The sequence below is a fragment of the Nyctereutes procyonoides genome, unplaced genomic scaffold, assembly GCF_905146905.1.
Source record: "Nyctereutes procyonoides isolate TBG_1078 unplaced genomic scaffold, NYPRO_anot_genome, whole genome shotgun sequence".
In the NCBI taxonomy this organism is placed as follows: domain Eukaryota; kingdom Metazoa; phylum Chordata; class Mammalia; order Carnivora; family Canidae; genus Nyctereutes; species Nyctereutes procyonoides.
Window position 1 is genome coordinate 860977 of NW_026575133.1, and position 20341 is coordinate 881317.

The following is a 20341-nucleotide window of genomic DNA, read 5'->3' on the forward strand; positions in this document are numbered from 1 at the left end:
GTTTAGCACTGCCTGCAGCCCGGGGTGTAATCCTGGAGACCGGGGATCGAGTCCCACGTCAGGCTCCCAGCATGGAGACTGCTTCTCCCTCTGCCTGTGTCTCTGCCTCTCTCTCTCTCTCTCTGAATAAATAAATAAAATAATCTTTAAAAAAACACACACACATTTTGGCCAGAATCTTCTGCATACAACAGTGTAGGTGCTTTCTGTGGCTATAAGTACCTCTTCAGATGCCCTGAACAGACATCTGGACTTTAATGAGCTGTTTGGGCTCTCGCAGGAGGTGGTTGAAGCCATCGACCGCAGTGCCTTCATCAACTCTGACCTGCCCATCATCATATCGATTGAGAACCACTGCTCGTTGCCTCAGCAACGAAAAATGGCAGAAATTTTCAAGGTAAGCTATTAGCTAAGATTTAGAATGGTATCTCGGTCTTGTCACTGTTGCTTTTACATGGAGCCACCATGGACCACATCACAGCTGAACCTCAGCCATGAAGCACCTACGTTTAGGGTCCCTCGGACCTAAGAAATAAGGGTGCCCTGAGAGCTTGGGCTTCCTCTTTCCAGCTGAAGTGATGAAGCATTGATGTATGGTCTCCTGACCATTTCCAGAAAGCCATAGGAGATAAGGAGGGACTGACTCTCCAAGGCTACAGATCTCCCTACAGATCGGGGATGCTAGGATGGCACCTGTCTGTTGTATGTGGAAAAGCGAAAAATATCTCAGAACAAATCTTGTGGCTAACTCTACAGATATGGGGATCCCAGTTGGCAAAGAGCTTAGACTGGCCAGAATAGTTGCTGTGTTAACACTTGGCCCTTCGTTATACAGGTGAACTATATATAACGCAGACAGATTTAGGGTCAAATACTCCATTATATTTCCCCCTTCTCCACTGAGTAAGGCACTTATGGAAATACGGTTCTCAAGGGGAGGGAATGGCATGGCCAAAGGGAAATGTCCCCCAATACTTATGCCAACTAAACTAATCAGCTTTGTATATTGCCTTTCTTTAGCCATCATTTAGAATAATGGTCTCAACTTTTTTGATTGTATGCTCTGTCAGTAAAATACTGTAGTATGTATTCTTAGCGTATGTTTATTGACTTATTCATGCATTATATATATATCCTACTTATTAACATATTTTATACATTAATTAAAACATGCAAAAACAGATGATGAAAGGAAATAACATAGAAAGAGTAAAGAATAATTCTTATACTATTATTTATTAATGGTACAAAATTCCTTTTGCTCTCACAAAACATTTTAACAGTAAATTTATTATTTATTACCTAAGTTTTTAGTGGGAGTGATGTGATTAAATATGTTCATTTTTGGAAATTTTTATGAATTGGCAACTTGTATGTCTGGCTTTAGGTTTAGTTTAGTATATCAGTATTTGATTTGAACAGCTATCGTAGCCACTAAAGATACCTTGCAGAGAAACATGGATGTGAATGGAAAGGATTTATCATTAGCTGCTCTTGCCAAATCATGGTACTCATTTCCCAATTCCATTAATGAGGTAAAAATAGGTGAAACACTATTAAGCTTCCATTTTTTTAAATTAAAAAATAACTAAAGATAGAAATTGCCATATTTTCTATCTTTACCCAATGGATCGTCTTGTGCCTACTCCCACGACCCACCTCTTTGAGGGATACACATTCCCCTTTGGAGGCCAGTGTTCAAAAAATCTTTGTGAGAAGGGTATGTGCAGTTTTTTATACTAAATGGTGGCAAATTCTCTTCATAATCTTTCATTTTTGTCACCACTCCTTAGCTACTTCAAGGTTTCTATCTTTTTGACTTCTCCACACCTGGAATGGATCATATTCTACGAACCACAGAATCTAAATGAATCTCCTTTTCTTCTTTAGATATCAGACCCTAGAGCATTTTTGCAAATAGTTAAAGGTGACCCCCCCCCCCCCCGCCCACGGAGAATGGCCCAGAGCACTCCTCCTGACCTTCTAACCACCTCCCTTCCCTCCAGTAAGAAAGTGTTGGCAGGGAGCAAAGACACCACTTCTTTCATACTTTCTCTTCCTAGGATTTGTAGAACAATTCAACTGAGCTGAAATAGCTAGTTGAATAATTCAAGCATGGGTAAAAGGCACTGATTATGCATTTTCCTTTATTCTTCATAGACTGTGTTTGGAGAAAAACTGGTGGCTAAATTCCTGTTTGAGAGCGATTTCTCAGATGATCCAATGCTTCCCTCACCTGACCAACTTAGGAGGAAAGTGCTTCTTAAAAATAAGAAGCTAAAAGCCCACCAGACACCAGTGGATATCTTAAAGCAAAAGGTATTCTCCTCTCATTATAAAGGCTATGGGTATGCGATGTGCCCAGAACAAAGAAATCAATGTTATTCTGACCTTTCAGATGACCTACAGGGTAATCAGTTTTTGACGATTGAGTTTCCTGGAATGATAAATTTGAGTTTTGGCTTTCCCTTTAATAGACTGATAAATATTTTCCTCCTATTCATCTAGAATTTTTATTTTATGAAGTTAATTTCTCATGTACCTCATTATTTAATTTACTCTGAGAGGAATAACATGTGACTCTTGTTTCTGGACCTGGACTTCATAGCTGTCAATCCCACAGTGGTTGCTATGTTCCCCTTTAGATAAAGCCCCCTATAGGGAGATACCCCCCCCATAGGGAGAGACCCATAAAGAGAGCACTTGGACAAGGGGCTGTGACTCCTGAAATCAGTAGTGGAACCACAATCCCAGCAGCCCTGTGGTCCCAGCATGGAAGTTGGCACAATGTTTCACTGTGGCATGTGGACTCCAGGGCACTCCCATACCCGCCTTATCCACAGAGACCACAAACCTGCTTATGTAGAGAACCTTCAGCCCAAGGATCCATGAAAAAGTTTAGGTCCAGAGCCACTGAGTTTATATGTCAGGTTTCACTTATCCCACAGAATGACAGCTGCCAAAGTTCTTTGTCTTATTTAGGGCTTTGTCTTTATTATTGGCCCTAAAACACCACTTTGATGCCATTCCAGCAGCCGGGATAGTCTAGAGCTCAATCTAGGTCATGGCCGATGGCTCTTAATTTCTGTCTATGCCATCACCTCCAAGTCTCTAGGACCTACTCCAATCCTGCTTCAGTGGCTTCCAGAGAACAGAGAAGTCACCAAAAGGATTCTGTGTGCCCAACAAATTTAGACCCTTTATACAAAGTCATTAATAAAAAATCTCAAGTCTAACTTGAGTCAAGTGTCCAGTGTCCTCTACCTAGTTGAGTCAATTTGGAACAATTATCAAATCTTCTGAAAGCCCTAGTTTGTAGAACTCACAGGTAAGGGCCTGAGCTTAAAGTCAAGTGGTATATAATATGGTACAGGAGAAAGAGCATTAGGTGCAGAGCTAAAATACCAGTTTCTAGTCTCTGGCTCTATATCACAAACCAGCCATGTCACCATGAGCCAGTCAATCTTTCTAGGCCTCCATTTCTTTCTCTGTAAAATGAGAATGCTAAGGTAACTAGCTAGCTTCATAGGACCCTTCTGACACTAACATCTCACAAAATCTTTCCCAAAGTGAATCATGGGACCCCTGTTAGAATTGCAGACCACTCTGTAAACATTTTATTGTTCCACTTCTCAGTCTCTATTTCCAGTATTTCTTGCCATTCTAGAACATTACTACTTCCCTGAGAGGTCATTAAAGAATCTTGTCGTCTGCTGGGAGTTCCCAGATTGTCCACCTCACCTGTAGTGGGACTCCAGGCTGCCCAAAGTCCAGGCTGAGTTAGGGGTTTACATTATATCAGCTAAAAAATTCAATGATTCACCAAATGCCCAATTACTTCAGATGTCCACAGGGGTGGGGAGGAAGGTGAGGTTAGAGGCTCCATTATCTTTAGACTTACCCTTCTGAACAGAAAAACTAATATTTACAGAAAGGGCCCCAAACCAATCCAGCCAGCAGATTCCTACTGATCATGTTTGTCCTAAATGGAGTGGCTTAGGATTACCATGGATCCTCTAGAACTATGGTCATTGAACTTTTCTTTGCTCAAATATCTCTTAAAATTTTTTTGAAAAACTGTATTTCTCACATGTTTTTCCCTCTTTTACACATATTTAAGTTGACATTAAAATTTTTATCACAAGTTTAGTTACAAAGGATAGATTTTCAAACATAATATTCCTTATGTATAAATATAGATAAAATAAATTATATACCAATAATAATGTACAAAACAATCATCATTGTCAAAGAAATCAGCCCAGTCAGCTAGAATATGTTTGGTCAAAAAGAGTCTGATTTTATTTTTTTTAATTCAATTAAGCATCGTATTATCATCCCTATAATGACCATATGACTTTTGAATATTAATTCTAAGATGCATGGATGGACAGACAAAAGGAAGGAAAGGAGGGAAGACAGAGAGAGACAGAGATATAGACAGGGATAGATAGACAGACAGACAAAGGCATGGAACCTTGAATTTACTTGTTGCCTGTATGAAATAAGATGCTCCCCTCAGTACTTTTTCTAGACTCTCAGGAGCTCAGCTCTGCATTCTCAAATGACCCTTTGCTACCTCGGGTAGTTTCCACCTCATCTTATGCATCACAGATTTTTTTTTCTTTTAAAGATTTTATTTATTCACGAGAGACACACAGAGACAGAGAGAGGCAGAGACACAGGCAGAGGGAGAAGCAGGCTCCATGCAGGGGGCCTGATGTGGGACTCGATCCCGGGTCTCCAGGATCACACCCTGGGCTGAACGCAGCGCTAAACTGCTGAGCCACCTGGGCTGCCCACATCACAGATTTTTTTTACTGGTAAACAAGAGTTACACTTTCGTTAAACAAGAGAATAACAATTATGACAAGAGTATGGGGAAGAGAGAACCAGCCAGCCGTGAGCTTGTTCTCAGGCAGTCCTATTTTTTAAAGAGTACACATAGAGTTTGAAAATCTTGACTCTAGAAACAGATTCCATTAAAAATATATGAAGCCACACATCCCTAGAAGTCTTAGAAGTAGCTGGAGGTACACAGTTTGAAGATCACATGTGGCTCTTGACCAAGAGTTGCAAAACTGGCTACCTTCAGGGGTCAAGCAGAAACATAAATATGAGGGGCCACCTTGGTGTATGACAGCTGGAAGCAGTCAGGACAGGAGTGGGGCACTCATGCCCTTGTAAATGAACAGCTTTAACTAAATTCTTTTTAAAACACTCCACCAGCCAAACCAGACTGGTCTGGAGGGGAAGTCAGCCATGCGGACCACCAGTTTGATCCCTCTGCTGGGTCTGCCTGTGTCCAGTTTTGGACTTCAAAGCTGCTCCAGAAATCCTGGCATCTGTTTGGATTCTAGAGACCACAAGATCTATGCTGATGGATTTTGTTAGGAAGTCATTTTAACTAAAATATTAGCATGTTTTCCCTAAGGCCTGGCCGTCCACAAAGGCTGTATCAGTAACTGACTACCTACTATGGGGTGCTGTTTCTTCTATACTTGTTTTCTTTACTCAACAACTACTGCCCACTCCTGACTGCCAGGCAGACACAGCTGTCCTGTGTATACCTCTGTGGTCTTCTAGATGTGTTGGAATGTCGTAGCTTGTTGCCTTTCCCGTTCTTTGCAGGCATTTGCAGTTACTTATGCGGCCTCCAATTCACAAATGAACATATCATGCTATTTCAGAAGTCTTCTTTATGTTGAGCCCAAATCTTCCTTCCTGTTCCTCCTACTCTTTGGCGCTAATTCTTCGCTCTGCAGCTGCACAGACCAATTCCATATCTAGAGAGCTAGCATGTGTCTCCCACCAGCTTTTCTCTTCTCCAAACTAAACATTCTTGTGTCAACTGTTTCTCACAGGATATGGCTGCTCAGACTCTTTTACTTTCCTTTAAGGATGTTTTGGATATTCTTTAATTTGTGGATATTCTTGAATTTGCCGATCTTAAGGTGTGATTTCCAGAACAAGTCAATACTCCACATAGGGTCTGATAGCACAAGGAGGGCAGCAAAGCCATCACCTCTCTTAACTTAGACTTTATGCCTTAGTTAATACAGCCTAGAACTATTCTCGCTTTTAAAATTCTTCAGCTCACATTGGGTTCATGTTGAGTTTGTGGAAAACAAAAGAGTTCAGTTATTTTCACAGGGACTGCTCTTTGCCTTGTCTCCCCACTTTTTCAAGGTTACAGTAAATTTTAACCTTTCACGGGCAGGAGCCTCACATTTATCTCTGTTAAATTTGTCCCTCTTGGTTCTGGTATACCATTCATGAAAGGTTCTTTGTGGATTTTGACTTCTGATATCCAGTGTATTTATTAGCAGTTTTTCTTATTGTGCCTTCATTCCAAGTTGCCCTTGAGCCAGATCAGCAAGCAGAGAGCCTAGCCTGTGGTCCTTCTTAGAGAACCTTCCTGGAGTTTAGGTGATTATCACTCCTGTCTAGTGCTCTCCTCTCCTGCAGCCCACATTTCTCCAGAATCTGCTTTAGCTTCTTTATTTGTAGAATAGAAGACTGAGGCCTAGCCATTTATGTGACTTTCTCAAAGCCACCCAGCTCATAGTAGCAGAGCTAGGATTCAGATTCAGGTCTTTAGGAAAGACTCTTTCAAAGGCAACATAGAAGTCAGAATACAGAGATTTCCGGGTGGCTCAGTCAGTTAAGCATCCAACTGTTGGTTTCAGCTCAGGTCATGATCTCAGTGTCATGAGATTTAGCTGCACATTGGACTCCGTGCTCAGCATGGAGTCTGCTTGTCCTTCTCTCCCTGCTCCTCCCCCCACTCACACATACTCTCTCTCTCTGTCTCTAAAATTAATAAAATCTTAAAAAAAAAGAAGTCAGAATGCATTGATAATCACTGGAACACTATTAAAAACATAGATTCTTAGGTCCCATATCTGCCCAACTAAATCAGAATTTCCACAAGGAAAGCTGGGTAATCTGTTTGTTTTAAAAGAATTCTTATCACCCTGGAAGTTTGGAAATACTACTTATCTGTTATTTCCCACAAAGTGAGTTACCTTATCCAAAAAGTCTAAAGAGTTTAGTGTTCTGGAGATGCATTATTAGTAAGCCCATACTAACTCTTGCTAATCACCTCTTTATTTTCCGTGTTCTCACACCAATTAATTAATAACCCATTCTGAAACTTTGTCAGGTATCACCTTGATGCTCCCCACTATATAATTTTCACAATTTAGCTCTTCCTCTTTTTGGAAAAATGGGACAGTATAATCCCACTTCTAGTTTTTAAAACCACTTCCAGCCTCCCATACCAACAATCACACCTGCAAGGTCTTTCAGTCATCTGGCAGATTGTGGCTTTAGATCTGGTGATCTGAGCTCACACAAGCTGGGTGAGTGAATGCCTAAAGCTCCTATGTTCAGACCCAACCCCTCACCTACCTGGGTCATTGCCATACCAGGAACTCACCCTCAGCAAGGGTGGGTTGCCTCAGAGCCAGGGGGATTTCTGAAGCCTTCCATCTGCCTCAGACTCATGCTGAGGCTCTTACTGAGTCTCCCTAACTACACCACATCAGATCTCTAGTTTTCTCCATGGTCTCCAGCACTTCAACCTGCTAGACACAAACAATGCATGTGAGGTGACAGGGACTATGCGAGGTGCCAGTGGAACAGAGCAGAGCAAGACATGGCCCTTCCTAGACCCATCTGAGCCAGTCTCCTCATCTGACCCCCAGCTCCAACCCCCTGACCTATGTCTGAATTACTTTTATTCAAGGGCCAGGATGCTATTTTTCTGCCTCAAAGTAGGATATTGCAAAGAATAAGGATGTCAGCTCCTGGTTATCCTTTTGGCCACTTCTCCATACTTCTTTTTTTTTTTTTTAATTTTTTTTATTTCTTTATGATAGTCACAGAGAGAGAGAGAGAGAGAGAGAGAGAGAGAGAGAGAGAGAGGCAGAGACATAGGCAGAGGGAGAAGCAGGCTCCATGCACCGGGAGCCCGATGTGGGATTCGATCCCGGGTCTCCAGGATCGCGCCCTGGGCCAAAGGCAGGCGCCAAACCGCTGCGCCACCCAGGGATCCCCCCCACTTCTCCATACTTCTACACTGCTAGAAGTGTTTGGGAGTTTAAGGGACCTTGGCATGCTGCTTTCTGACATTGCCAGTCCCCGAATCTTTGCATGGAACCTCTCCCATCATACGGTTCCCACACTTTTCTGCCAGTGGGTCTACTAGGCTCTTTGCATCATCATTCCCAGCCCTTGGCTCTACCTTGAATGCTGGCTGTGTCACAGCCCTTCTCTTATCCATGACAAATAGACTTGCTGTTGTGGCTCCCTTTTACCTAGAGCAGATTTCCCAAAGTTTAAAGAACACTAATGCTATGAAACATGCTGAGAAAAGTGGGGGCGGGGGGGCAATCCCTGGTTAAAAAAGCGTGAGAGAGCAGCCCGGGTGGCTCAGCGGTTTAGCACTGCCTTCAGCCCAGGGCCTGATCCTGGAGACCTAGGATCGAGTCCCATGTCAGGCTCCCTGCATGGAGCCTGCTTCTCCCTCTGCCTGTGTCTCTGCCTCTCTGTCTCTCTGTTTCTCATGAGTAAATAAATAAAATCTTTAAAAAAATAAAATAAAATAAAATAAAATAAAATAAAATAAAATAAAATAAAATAAAAAAATAAAAAAGCGTGGGAAATGCTGTACTGGAGATCTTTGAAGAATCACCATACCCTTTAGCATATTAAATGAAGACTATGTGAAACCCCATAGCAGGAATGTTTCCGTTTGTTTAAGTGCTGTTCCCAACCTTCCATTGTGTTTTGTGGTTACTGTAATGGTCAGTTTTCACCTACTAGCTATCAACACCCATGGAGCTAGTGTTCCATAAAACCCACTTTGAGAAATCCCAGCCTAGACAATGTTCAGTTGTCTCAAGTGGACTGTATTGTAAAATATTTTATGTGGATAAAGACACAGCCTAAATTATGTCTTCCTTAGGTACACATTTTTATTATAAAAGTAATATAACCACATAGAAAATTTAGGGAATAGAGAATTATTTTATTTTAAAACATCCAGGGCAGGGGTCCCTGGGTGGCGCAGCGGTTTAGCGCCTGCCTTTGGCCCAGGGCGCGATCCTAGAGACCCGGGATCGAGTCCCACGTCGGGCTCCCGGTGCATGGAGCCTGCTTCTCCCTCTGCCTATGTCTCTGCCTCTCTCTCTGTGTGTGTGTGACTATCATAAATAAATAAAAATTAAAAAAAAAAGCAAAAACAAACAAACAAAAAAAAACAAAAAAAACCCATCCAGGTCAGCCCGGGTGGCTCAGCGGTTTAGCGCTGCCTTCAGCCCAGGGTGTGATCCTGGAGACCAGGAATCGAGTCCCATGTCAGGCTCCCTGCATGGAGCCTGCTTCTCCCTCTGCCTGTGTTGCTGCCTCTCTTTCTCTGTGTCTCTCATGAATAAATAAATAAATCTTTAAAATAAATAAAATAAATAAAATAAAACATCCATAATTCCGACATCAAATACAACCTATATTATAGGGGTTCTTAATATTAATAATATATCCACAGAGAGAATTCAAGGGTGCATGATATAGATGAAAAAAAAATTACCCCTCCATTTTCACTGACCTCCAGCTAAAATTTAGTATTTCCTCCAGTAATAAACCACAGTAACACTGGCAGTATTTGGATCTTCATCAGCAATAGAAATTATAGTTTTTGTCTGTTACATCACAGTTGTTTCCAATATCTCCAGGAATAATTTATGCCCATCACTATTTCAAAAATATCACTTGACCTACCCCTTATACATTTTTTGTTTGTGTTAATAAACATATTCCTATAGCACCACAATTTGTTCTTTTAATATTTGATAACTGTATTCAACATTATTTGTAATCTTTTGTACTTTGTTTTATGCATTTAAAATGTTGGGGTTGAACACCAATAAAAATTAATTTATTAAAAATAAAAAATAAAATAAAATGTTGGGTTGCCTGGGTGGCTCAGTCAGCTGAGAGTCCAGCTCTTCATCTCAGCTCAGACAGATCTCAATCCCAGGGTCTTGAGTTAGTTCAAGCCCCACACTGAGGTCCATGCTGGGTGTGGAGCCTACTTAAAAAAATAAAATAAAATAAAGTAAAATAAAATATCATTCTGAGAAAGGATCCTATCTCACCAGACTGCTTAAGGGATTTATGCACCACAGTAGGTCAAGAATCTTGAAGTCTTATTTTTTTTCAAGCAGACATATCATATATTATTGCCCCATTCTTCTATTGTTGGATTTTAGGTTTGTTTCTTGTTTTTAATTCATGCAAGGAACTTTTCTTACATTTCTGCTTATTTCCTTTATTTTTTTTAAAGATTTTATTTATTTATTCCTGAGAGACACACACACACACACACACACACACACAGAGAGAGAGAGAGAGAGGCAGAGACACAGGCAGAGGGAGAAACAGGCTCCAGGCTCCATGCAGGGAGCCTGATGTGGGACTCGATCCCTGTTTTCCAGGATCAGGCCCTGGGCCAAAGGCAGGCTCTAAACCACTGAGCCACCCAGGGATCCCCACATTTCTGCTTATTTCCTATGCTAAGTTCCCAGACCTCTATTAGCCCTGTATCCTGTGCTATCACCTCGCAGTAATTCTAGTCAAATGTAGAGGCACATGATCTCCCTCATAGCACCCATCAAATTTCCAGAAGTTTCTGAGCCTAGTTGATTAATCTGATTGATGGTTCAGATAAAGTCTGCTGAAAAAAACTTTATTTAAACAACCAGTCACTCAGTCTCATTGTCCATAAGGATTCCAACCCTTTTCTTGCGAAAAGCTTTTAGATAGCCTGATTCACTTCATCATTTGGGAGTGATGGTTGTTCTCCCAAGCACCAAGGTTTGTTCTGTAGGGCTTCCCCCAGGGAACCCGGGTGGCTGGGCACTACATACAGATTCCCTGTGATTGTTGTTTAAGGCTCCTGGATTATTTTTATAGGGATAACATTCTCCAAGTATTGATACTGAACTTTAGATGAATCTAGATTTTTATTTTCTCTCTCAAATGAATCAAAATAAGTTAAGCCACTTTTTAGGTGGTCACTTTGAAGGCTATAAATGAAACTTCAGTAGCTTAGCACATACAATTTTTAATTACTGATATCTTCCAGGCTCATCAGTTAGCATCCATGCAAGCTCAGGCTTATAATGGGGGAAATGTCAACCCTTCACCTGCTAATAACGAGGAAGAGGAGGATGAAGAGGACGAATATGATTATGATTATGAATCCCTGTCTGATGGTAAGATAAACACAACCCTATGCTGTGTGCAGAGAAATGCCTGGATGATTTTCTGTTGTGGTTTTTTTGTGTCTCCTCCCCCCCCACACACACACACACAAAATGAGTCTGGCACTTCACAGGCCAACCATGCAGATTATTGTAATCACTGTCCAAGAGTTCCTGAATCCCATTGCTTAGTGAGGAGGACCAAGCAAGGAAGGGGATTCTGTTAGCCACTACAGCCAACATTCAAAGAAGGAAAATGAGGATGTGGGAAGCAACACAGGGGTTATTCCTGAGGTTTCTGGAGGAAAAGGTGGAATTGCAGCAGAGAGACCCCATTCTCACCCTTGCAGCTTCTGAGGCAGCTAATGCTCTTGGCAGTCATTGTGGCTGCTGGCTCTTCTCACTCCTCACCACCTGCAGGGGGCAGCATCGCGGTTCTGTGCTCTCTGCTCCTCCCTCTCACCACCTTCACATATGTTTTTTTGTAAGAAGTATAGAAAAAATTTTTTTAAAGAGCAGCATTTCACTTCCCCTTCTCCCCGATTCTCACATCACTAAATCAACAAGGTATTTCTGTCCGGCTCCTTCAAAGGGACAAAATATGGTTGATGGCTAACAGCATAATACAAAAAAGTCACATTAATGAAGTTATCTACAAATTCTAGGTGAAGGATCCCTCTTACATGAGAATTAGATTTCAAGTGTGTTCATTTGTACTAAATTGGTTATAGATTGCAAAATGTTTTCTAGGTACCATTGCTGATGGTAGACTGTTTCAGTAACTTTTGAAAAGTAGTGTAATAAAAAATTGCCAAAATTTCTATTTACACAAATAACATTACATGTGTAGAATATATTACTTCTGTGTAGGATCATTGTTTTGCTAATATGTAGATATGCCCAGACCAGCAACCATTTACCATTGGCATGAAGACAGCCAAGCTACCCTCCTCCAAATAGCTGCTGCTCATGCTCCAGGATTGCCCCCAAGTTATGTCCAGTTCCATGAGCTTCCATCAGGGCCAGCACTTATAGCCCAGTCTCCTTTTGCCTCCCAAATATGATACTAATCTATGTCTATTTAATATTTGTCCTTAGTAATAGTTTATTGCTCCATGCCATCAACTAAAAGCCAAATTTACTTGACCTGAAATCCATCAGATAATGTGAGGGCCATAATCTCTAATGGGGAAAAAAGGGGGGGAAATGAAAAGAAGTCAAGATAATTTCTTGAATCCTATTCCTGAAAACTTGTGGGAATATGAGTATTCTTATATTGACTTAATCTTCCCCATGGATCCCTATTATAATTATGGTGATGCTGTCTCAGAGGAACAAATTTATTCAAATAAGAAACAAAACCACACTTAAGAACTCAACCAATCCAGATGTCATTTGCCTCTGTGAGAAGTTAGTTCGCTGGAAGATAAATTCACTCTATCATAAATTACTCCTGTGTTTCTTCTGTACTTTTGAGCCCAGGACGAAGGGGCTTTTCTTAATTATTAGTATTATTATTATAGGAGTTTTTGATATGCAAATAACAAAATGATAAGATATTTATTTATTCCAGTTAGGAGAGTAAACCCAAAGTACCCTGCTGAATTTCTAAGATAGTTGCATGCTTTTTTAAAACCTGCCTTGCTGGATGGGGGTACGCATGGAAAGGGGGCCTCATTACATCCTGCTTCAATAAACTATGAGATGTCGGGTCAATATCCTGTCTCCACTCTAGGCCTTATGACCCTCAGATGTGTAATGAAAAGATTCTGTTCAGTGTTGACTGGTGTTCTCCCTTCTTCTAGCACTAACACCTAAGACCTATGACAGCTGAAGGCCACTGCCAACACATGGGTATTTCCCATTTCATTGACAGATTCCTCTGACTGGCTGATTCCCAAACAGGCCTTATAGTTTTGCCATAACTTGTTTCAGCTGGTTGTGTTGAGGCTACCTCATGCTACTGTTAAATGCCCTGTCAATCTTGCAGGCTTGGTGTGGTTTCTGTGGTGCCTCACTCACGCACCTCTGTGCAAATCCCTCTACCATCTTCACACCCTCTGACTAAGATATGAAGGGAATGGAAATCTGCCTGCTCTGTGTAGAATGATTTGGAGCTTCATTGGGGACCTCAGAGATTTCTCAGCTTCTTGTAATGATGAGTCCTTTTGAGAAGGAGATGTAGAAGCTGTGACCTGTCACCCTCGGGGAACTAGGCATGCTCTCAAAGTTCTGCATACCGTTGCAGGAGGGTGGCTGGCCTTCTGAGGCCCTCACAGACGTCCCAGGGGAAGGGCTCATCTGTAGAATCTGGGTGGCCAGTTTATCTCTGTGACAGCTCTGGTCCTCAGTTTCATGTCTATAAAGTGAGAGAATTAGTTTACAGCCCCTTTGGGCTATAAAAAATGTGACGATTCCTAAGCACACAGTTAATTCCAGAAGATCTAAAGGAAGTTGCAGATGAGGCCCATGTGTTTCAGGAATTCCTACTCTGCCTTTTGGCTAAGAAGTCCTTCATGAATATTTATTTTATTAAATTCCATTAAATAAATATAAATTAATTTTCTTCCAGCCTTACTGTTTATCTTGACCAGCTTTGAAAAGGCAGTAAAGAGTATAGATTTGAATTTGCAACTTAATATAGATGTTCTAGGACAGTGACTGCATGATTCTAACAATTCAGTCGATTTCCATCCATTTAACATAATGCATTACTGGGAATGTTCTGACAGTCAGTAACTGAAAATATGTAATGTGAATATGGTAGCATGGTTAACATTAACAATGTTTGCATTTCTTTTATTGCTAGGCCTGGCCTCTCTGATAGTCAAAATATTAAATCAATAGAGGATTTCTTGTTTCATTTATCTCACAATCTAAGCGATTGTTATTTATCCTTTGCTTCATACCTTAATTTAATTTATCTGGCTTTTGTCTTAATTTTCCTTACTTTTATCCTCTTTCTGATTCTGTTTTTCTATAGCAGATGTCCTTACTGCTTCTCCTGCTCCTAACAGTCAGGAAGGTAAAGCCGTTTAAACTGGGCATTTTAACTGCATGAATGTGGACATTCCGTGTTCAGGTTCTTAGCCCTGACTAGCATGAAATCGTGATACTTACATGAGTAAAAATGTAATGAAGTAATTGATCTTGTTTACTCTTGACAGCCTGCTTGGCCCTTGTTTGGTATAAGGATATTTTGGTGTAAGCATTTATGGTCTGGTGAGTTAGTGAACCTTGGGTGAGAAATGAGAGCTTTCTTGTTTTTCATTTTAAAAGAGCATAACTGTGGGGCACCTGGGTGGGTCAGTGGTTGAGCTTCTGTCTTTGGCTCAGGTCATGATCCCGGGGTCCTGGGATCAAGTTCTGTATCGGGCTCCTCACCGGGAGCTTGCTTCTTCCTCTATGTCTCTGCCTCTCTCTCTCTGTCTCTCTCTCTCTCATGAATAAATAAATAAAATCTTTTTAAAAAGTAAATTTAAAAAAATAAAAGAGCATAACTGTGATGTGCCTCTAACAGCTTTAAAGTAATTTTGAATAGAAATACCAGAAGAAGAGCAAAGTTTAAGATTATTTGTCATGCTTTAGATATTCCTAGGTATATTTTAATTTCTATCCTCAAGGTTTTGCTCATTAAATTCATAAACAATTATGAAAACTCTACTTTTTAATTAAGTAGAATTGTGAAAACTGCATTGCAAATAACAGTATCTTTTTTCCCAGGGTTTGACATTTCTAGAGGTAAAAGATGCTAATAGCTTCATTTTAAAATGAGAGTGATTAACTCCTGTATGCACAATCTTAAAGTGCTTCTACTACTAAGTCCTCTCCAAAGCTGTGTGCTGAGGCTTCTGACACAAGGGTGTCTAACATAAGGTTTGTACAGTCCCAGTGATCTGTATGGACATGAGCCTTCTCATTTAGATTATGTCTATATGGTACCAAAACTACTGGTAAGCAATTCAATTAAAAATAAATACATCATTGACCAAATTTAACAAATTTTAAAAATTATACTCCAAGCCATCGTTTTGGCAACATGTAACCAGAGCCTCAGTCTTAATAGATAAGCACAAGTGTCTGGATATCCTTGTAATGATGTAGACAAAGCTCTCAAGTGAAACATTTGGTTCTTGTTTGCTGAAGCCTGCCAACTTATTTTCAGACAACATTCTAGAAGACAGACCTGAAAATAAATCATGTAATGACAAGCTTCAGTTTGAGTATAACGAAGAAATCCCCAAGAGGATAAAGAAAGCAGATAATTCTGCTTTCAACAAAGGAAAGGTGGGTGAATGGCTTCTGTTCAGTTACAGTTGGGCCACAGCACTCTTGTCAGTTGTGGGTAGAATTTCACTCTCTCCTGGTCCCTTCCCTTCCCATTTCCACCTGCTTTCTCTTAGATGCCAAAGCCCACATGGTGATGTATGGGACATCTTCATGCCATTTGTAGAATGATAGCCACTGGTTCATCCAAACAATAGCTGGAGAAGGTATACAGTGTGGCAGGCACTGAGATGGCACAGGAGGTAGTTTAGTGATGGAGACAAATATGTAAACAGTACTTGTAAATGAGTACAATTTGTAGATGAATACAAAGACCTGTGACTACACAGTGTTTTGTTATCAGAACATCAGGGAGGATGGTGTTGGAAAAGATTTGGCCAAGTAGACAAAAATAGAACGTTTAGGCCAAGAGAACAGCCTGGTACATCCAAGGAATTTCTAGAATTTTTAAAGTGTTTGGGATGACCAACCAGATAAACAGGGCCAGGATTGTTAAATGTTCACAGAGGAGTGACACGGAGAATAGAGATCTAAATGAGCTACCCTGCCTTCAAGTGCCTCCTCACACTATGTAGACTCTGAGCAAATCTGTAGACACAGTTTCAGTGACATTGTGAGAAAGCTTAGTAATAAAGTATGTCAAAAATGTGAGCCATATAAGATGTATATTCAATCATCTCTCATTCAACAAATATACATTGACTATTCCACATTTAAGATACTGGACTGTGCCCTCAGCGAAGATGAAGATGAGTTAGGCCTATCACTTACTTTCAGAAAGTTGTGACTCTGGGAAAGGTGTTGGGACATGTATGTGGATAGATAGAGAGCAATGTGAAACACACTGATGGCATGAGAAAGGAACAGATAAAGACCTTTGGGGATTCAGAGGGAGGTGGGCATACACTTTCTATGTAAACTTGTGTCATTTTTCCCTTGATAGGTTTATGACATGGAACTGGGAGAAGAATTTTATCTTCCTCAGAATAAAAAGGAAAGCAGACAGATTGCACCAGAGCTTTCTGACCTTGTCATCTACTGCCAAGCAGTAAAGTTTCCGGGTAAGAGTAGACAATATCATCTATAACACTTAAAGATACCAAAAGATAAAAATGTGCCATTTATTTAATTGGACACTGTAAATGCTTTCAAAATAACTAAATTGTGTTATCAAAGTCATTGTTACACTACCTTCTAAATATTTTTTATAATTATTATTAGCTTTGATGGTCATGGGGAAAAATATCATAAAATGTTTATTTTCCAGATATCATGTCTTTTTGTAATAGTTAATAATAATGATAATAATAATATTCATAACATCTTAAGAGCTAAAATTTATTAAGCCCTTCAGTACCAGGATTTGCGCTAAGTATTTTACACACATCATACTACTGACTTTGCATAAATCATGTTACATTCTGTGAGGTAGGTGGATTTATTCCCATTTTTAAATGAAATGAAATGAAATCTGAGAAAGACAAACTGGTTCAAGGTTTCACAATGTATCAGCTAAGACTCTTTTGTTTGAAAGTGATAGAAATTGACTTAAGCAAAAAAGAAATGTGTTGGCTCATGTGTTAAACATAAAAACATAAAAATGAAGGGGTATACAAGTTTCAGGTACAGGTTGATCCAGGGCTTCTCTTTCCCCATTTCTCACTCAGCCTCCTCTGGGTTGTGCCTGTTCCCTTTGTGATAGCAAGGCGGGTGCAGCAGGCTAGCACTACATGTTTTCAGATTAGCTCAGTCTGTTTCCCAGAAATTTCAGCACCAGTTTCATTGTTTTCCATTGAGTCCTTTGCCTATCCCTGAACCAGTCCCACTAATTCCCCAGGACTGACAATTGACAATCTGGGGCTTGTGGCACATTCCCCATCTTTGAGCTGGGTAGCGAGACTCCACCCAAACCACAGGACCAAGGGTGGGATTTCAGCAGGAGAGTAGGTTTCCCCAAGTGGCTATTCCTAGAAGTACAATGACCTTAATGATGATAAACCATTCCTCCCGCCCAAAAAAATGTGCATTTCAATTAATAAAAGAGCTATGATTCTGAAGGCTGTCTATCTCCAAAGCCCTGCTCTTAACTATTGCACTATCCTGCCCCTCTTGTTAGAGTGTGATCTCTTCATTTATCCAATTGCGTGTCCCACAAACGGGGCATCAGGGACTGCAGGGCAAACAGGAAAGTCCATAAATATAGGAAAGTCAGGAAAATTAATTTCCTTATACTGTGAAAAAGGATCCCCTTGTACAAAATTTCTAAGGACAGAAAAGCAGCTGGAAACAGGAGATTCATCTAAATTTTGGAAAATGAAGTATATAAACTTGGCCTAAGAGATGTGTTAAAATTTCAACCCTGCATGTGAATGCAGATCCTGGCCTCCAGAGGCATATCTTATGCCTCACTTCTCATACTCTGCCCTACAAACAGGACAAAGGTATTAGGCTATTAAAAAAATAGGTAATAGCAGTCCTTTCACACATATGGAAGAAATTACAGATAGAAGTTCCTCAATTTAAGGTTTTTTCCCATAAGCTGTTTTTTTTTTTTAAGATTTTATTTATTTATTCATGAGAGAGGCAGAGACATAGGCAGGGAGAAGCAGGCTCCCTGCGGCGAGCCCCATGTGGGACTCGATCCCAGAACTCTGGGATCACACCCTGAGCCGAAGGCAGGCACTCAATCGCTGAGCTACCCAGGCGTCCCCCATAAACTGTTTTTAAACATTTGGCAGCTGCTACTGCTTATCTGATAGCAAATCTTGTTGAGGAAGATATGAATTTATAAGTAGCAATCAAAATCTTCAAAGAAATATAAGAACCCAGCTATTTAGGTTTAGTCTCACAGATCATGACTTTCTGTCAACGTAAGTATGATATGAACGTATTTGCAGCTGGGAAGATCATTCTCCTTATGGGATAAAATCCTTTTCCTGTCAAGGAGCCTGGTGGCTTGCATGTCCTTTATGACTGGAACAAGTGTGAGGTCCACTGCATTCACAGATCAAGAATCACTCACATGCTTATGTGCTGGCTCACATGCTCACATTCAAGAATCACTGCATGTATTGTTCTTTATAAATTCAATGGACACCACACCCAAACCATTCCACGGACTTTGTTCTTCTCAAGCACTGATTAAATAGTACAAATTCCCAAAGATATTTGAAGTCACTGTGAAAGAAAGTTTATGTACCAGTAGAGAATTGTGGGAGAGCCAAAAGGTCATTGGGTCCAACTTCTGACTTGAGACACAAGCTAATAAGCATGGGGTCATTTGGCTTATGTTTAAAATTGCAAGAATGCTATTCTTAAAAGTGTTTATATGGCACATGTTCTTTATGGGTATACTACATTTAATTTGGTTTGAGGTTTTGGGGAGGTTTTTTTTAGTAACTGAGGTTTCTTACAGTTTTCTCTCCCCAAACTTACTTCCTCTCAAAATTAACAAAACTGTGCTACCAGAACCATTGTTCTAATAGATTTTAAATATTTATTGTTATATGCTTTGTTTCAATGCTCATGGGGAAAGCAGATAAAATGTTTATTTTGCTACACTATTGACTTTGATTTTGCTACATTATCAATTTCAATGCATCTCACCTTCACCATTCCAAGTCCCTTCTAAGGAGCCACATGCAAAAAAATCTTCAGAGCAGTGAGACCACAAAGATCTGTGGTATTACCTTCCCCAGAAGGAAATTAATTACCCAAAGATCATGAACCTGCTTCAATGGCAGAGCACACCTCCTCCGTGGCCTTGACTGGGTCAGTTACATAACTTTTCTGCACTTCCAATTCCTTATCTGTAAAAAAAAAAAAAAAAAAAAGTATAACTTGCAGGGTGGTTGTAAAAATTAGCAATAAAGTCTATAATGTGATTAACACACTATCTAGAAAAGAATTGGCTCTCTGGCAGTAGTGGTTGTTGTCATTGATAAAAGGGCCAACAGGGCACAAGAAGGCTGTTTATTGCTGTATCAGTGATTCAAAAGGAATCAACAGATTCCTTCCCTTTTCTTGATCACCCAGCCAAGGGAACAACCAGGCTGTTCACAAAGGAGTCCACATACCCTTTGATGTGTGCCAGGATGTGTGCAAAAACCCCAGAATCAACAGCTCCCTCACTCTGGCCCCTTGGGAGAAAACCTACTGTGATATCACTGTGCTGAGGGCAAAATTCACACAAAATTTTAAGATAAAGCATGAGAACCTCCTAGTCCAAGTTTGTGCATCTTTGTGGTTACAGATACTTAAGAGGAAAAAAATATTTAGAAGCCCCACAGCTGCTATGAACTGAACATTTTCTCTGACCAAGACATTCTGCTAAGTATGTATATACACATGATCTCATTCAACCCTAACCATGACCCTTTCACAGATGAGGAGGGAGTAATGCAGAGAGGTTAAGTAATTTATGTGAGGTTCCACTGCTAGGAACAGGGTTTAAGCCCCAATGTCTCCGCTCTTATTAAGCACCGCCTAATCCTGTGTTTTCTCTGATGATGTTCTTGGAAGGCGTATTTTCATCTCCAAGAGGACCTCCTGAATGCTGCTTCAGCTGAAGGAGAGACTTTCTAGTGCTACAGTTGTACACAGTGGAATGGTTTGGAGGCAGCACCTCTGGCTTGATTAGTGCTCTTAAATGACTCTTCCTGCACTGGAGCCAGGTCTGCACTCATTTCCTCATTCAGCTAAAGGCTATTAAGTTCCTGTTGCACACCAGGCACTGTGCCAGGTGGGAAGGGTCAGGCAGTGGTTGGACTAGGAGGAAGCAAAAGAAA

The 20341-nt window shown here is 40.5% G+C and overlaps 1 protein-coding gene across 5 annotated transcripts in view; it reads left to right on the forward strand.

The window, feature by feature from the left end:
• The window catches only part of PLCE1 (phospholipase C epsilon 1), a 323410-nt gene that overhangs the window by 270309 nt on the left and 32760 nt on the right, over window positions 1-20341 (forward strand). For 4 of the 5 annotated variants that reach the window (XM_055300238.1, XM_055300237.1, XM_055300240.1 and 1 more), the window contains 5 exons: window positions 281-397; window positions 2161-2319; window positions 11150-11279; window positions 15433-15554; window positions 16498-16615. In XM_055300238.1, coding sequence (XP_055156213.1) covers window positions 281-397; window positions 2161-2319; window positions 11150-11279; window positions 15433-15554; window positions 16498-16615 — 646 coding nt within the window. The remainder of the gene's footprint in view (window positions 1-280; window positions 398-2160; window positions 2320-11149; window positions 11280-15432; window positions 15555-16497; window positions 16616-20341) is intronic. The other variant, XM_055300239.1, reaches the window with a different exon arrangement.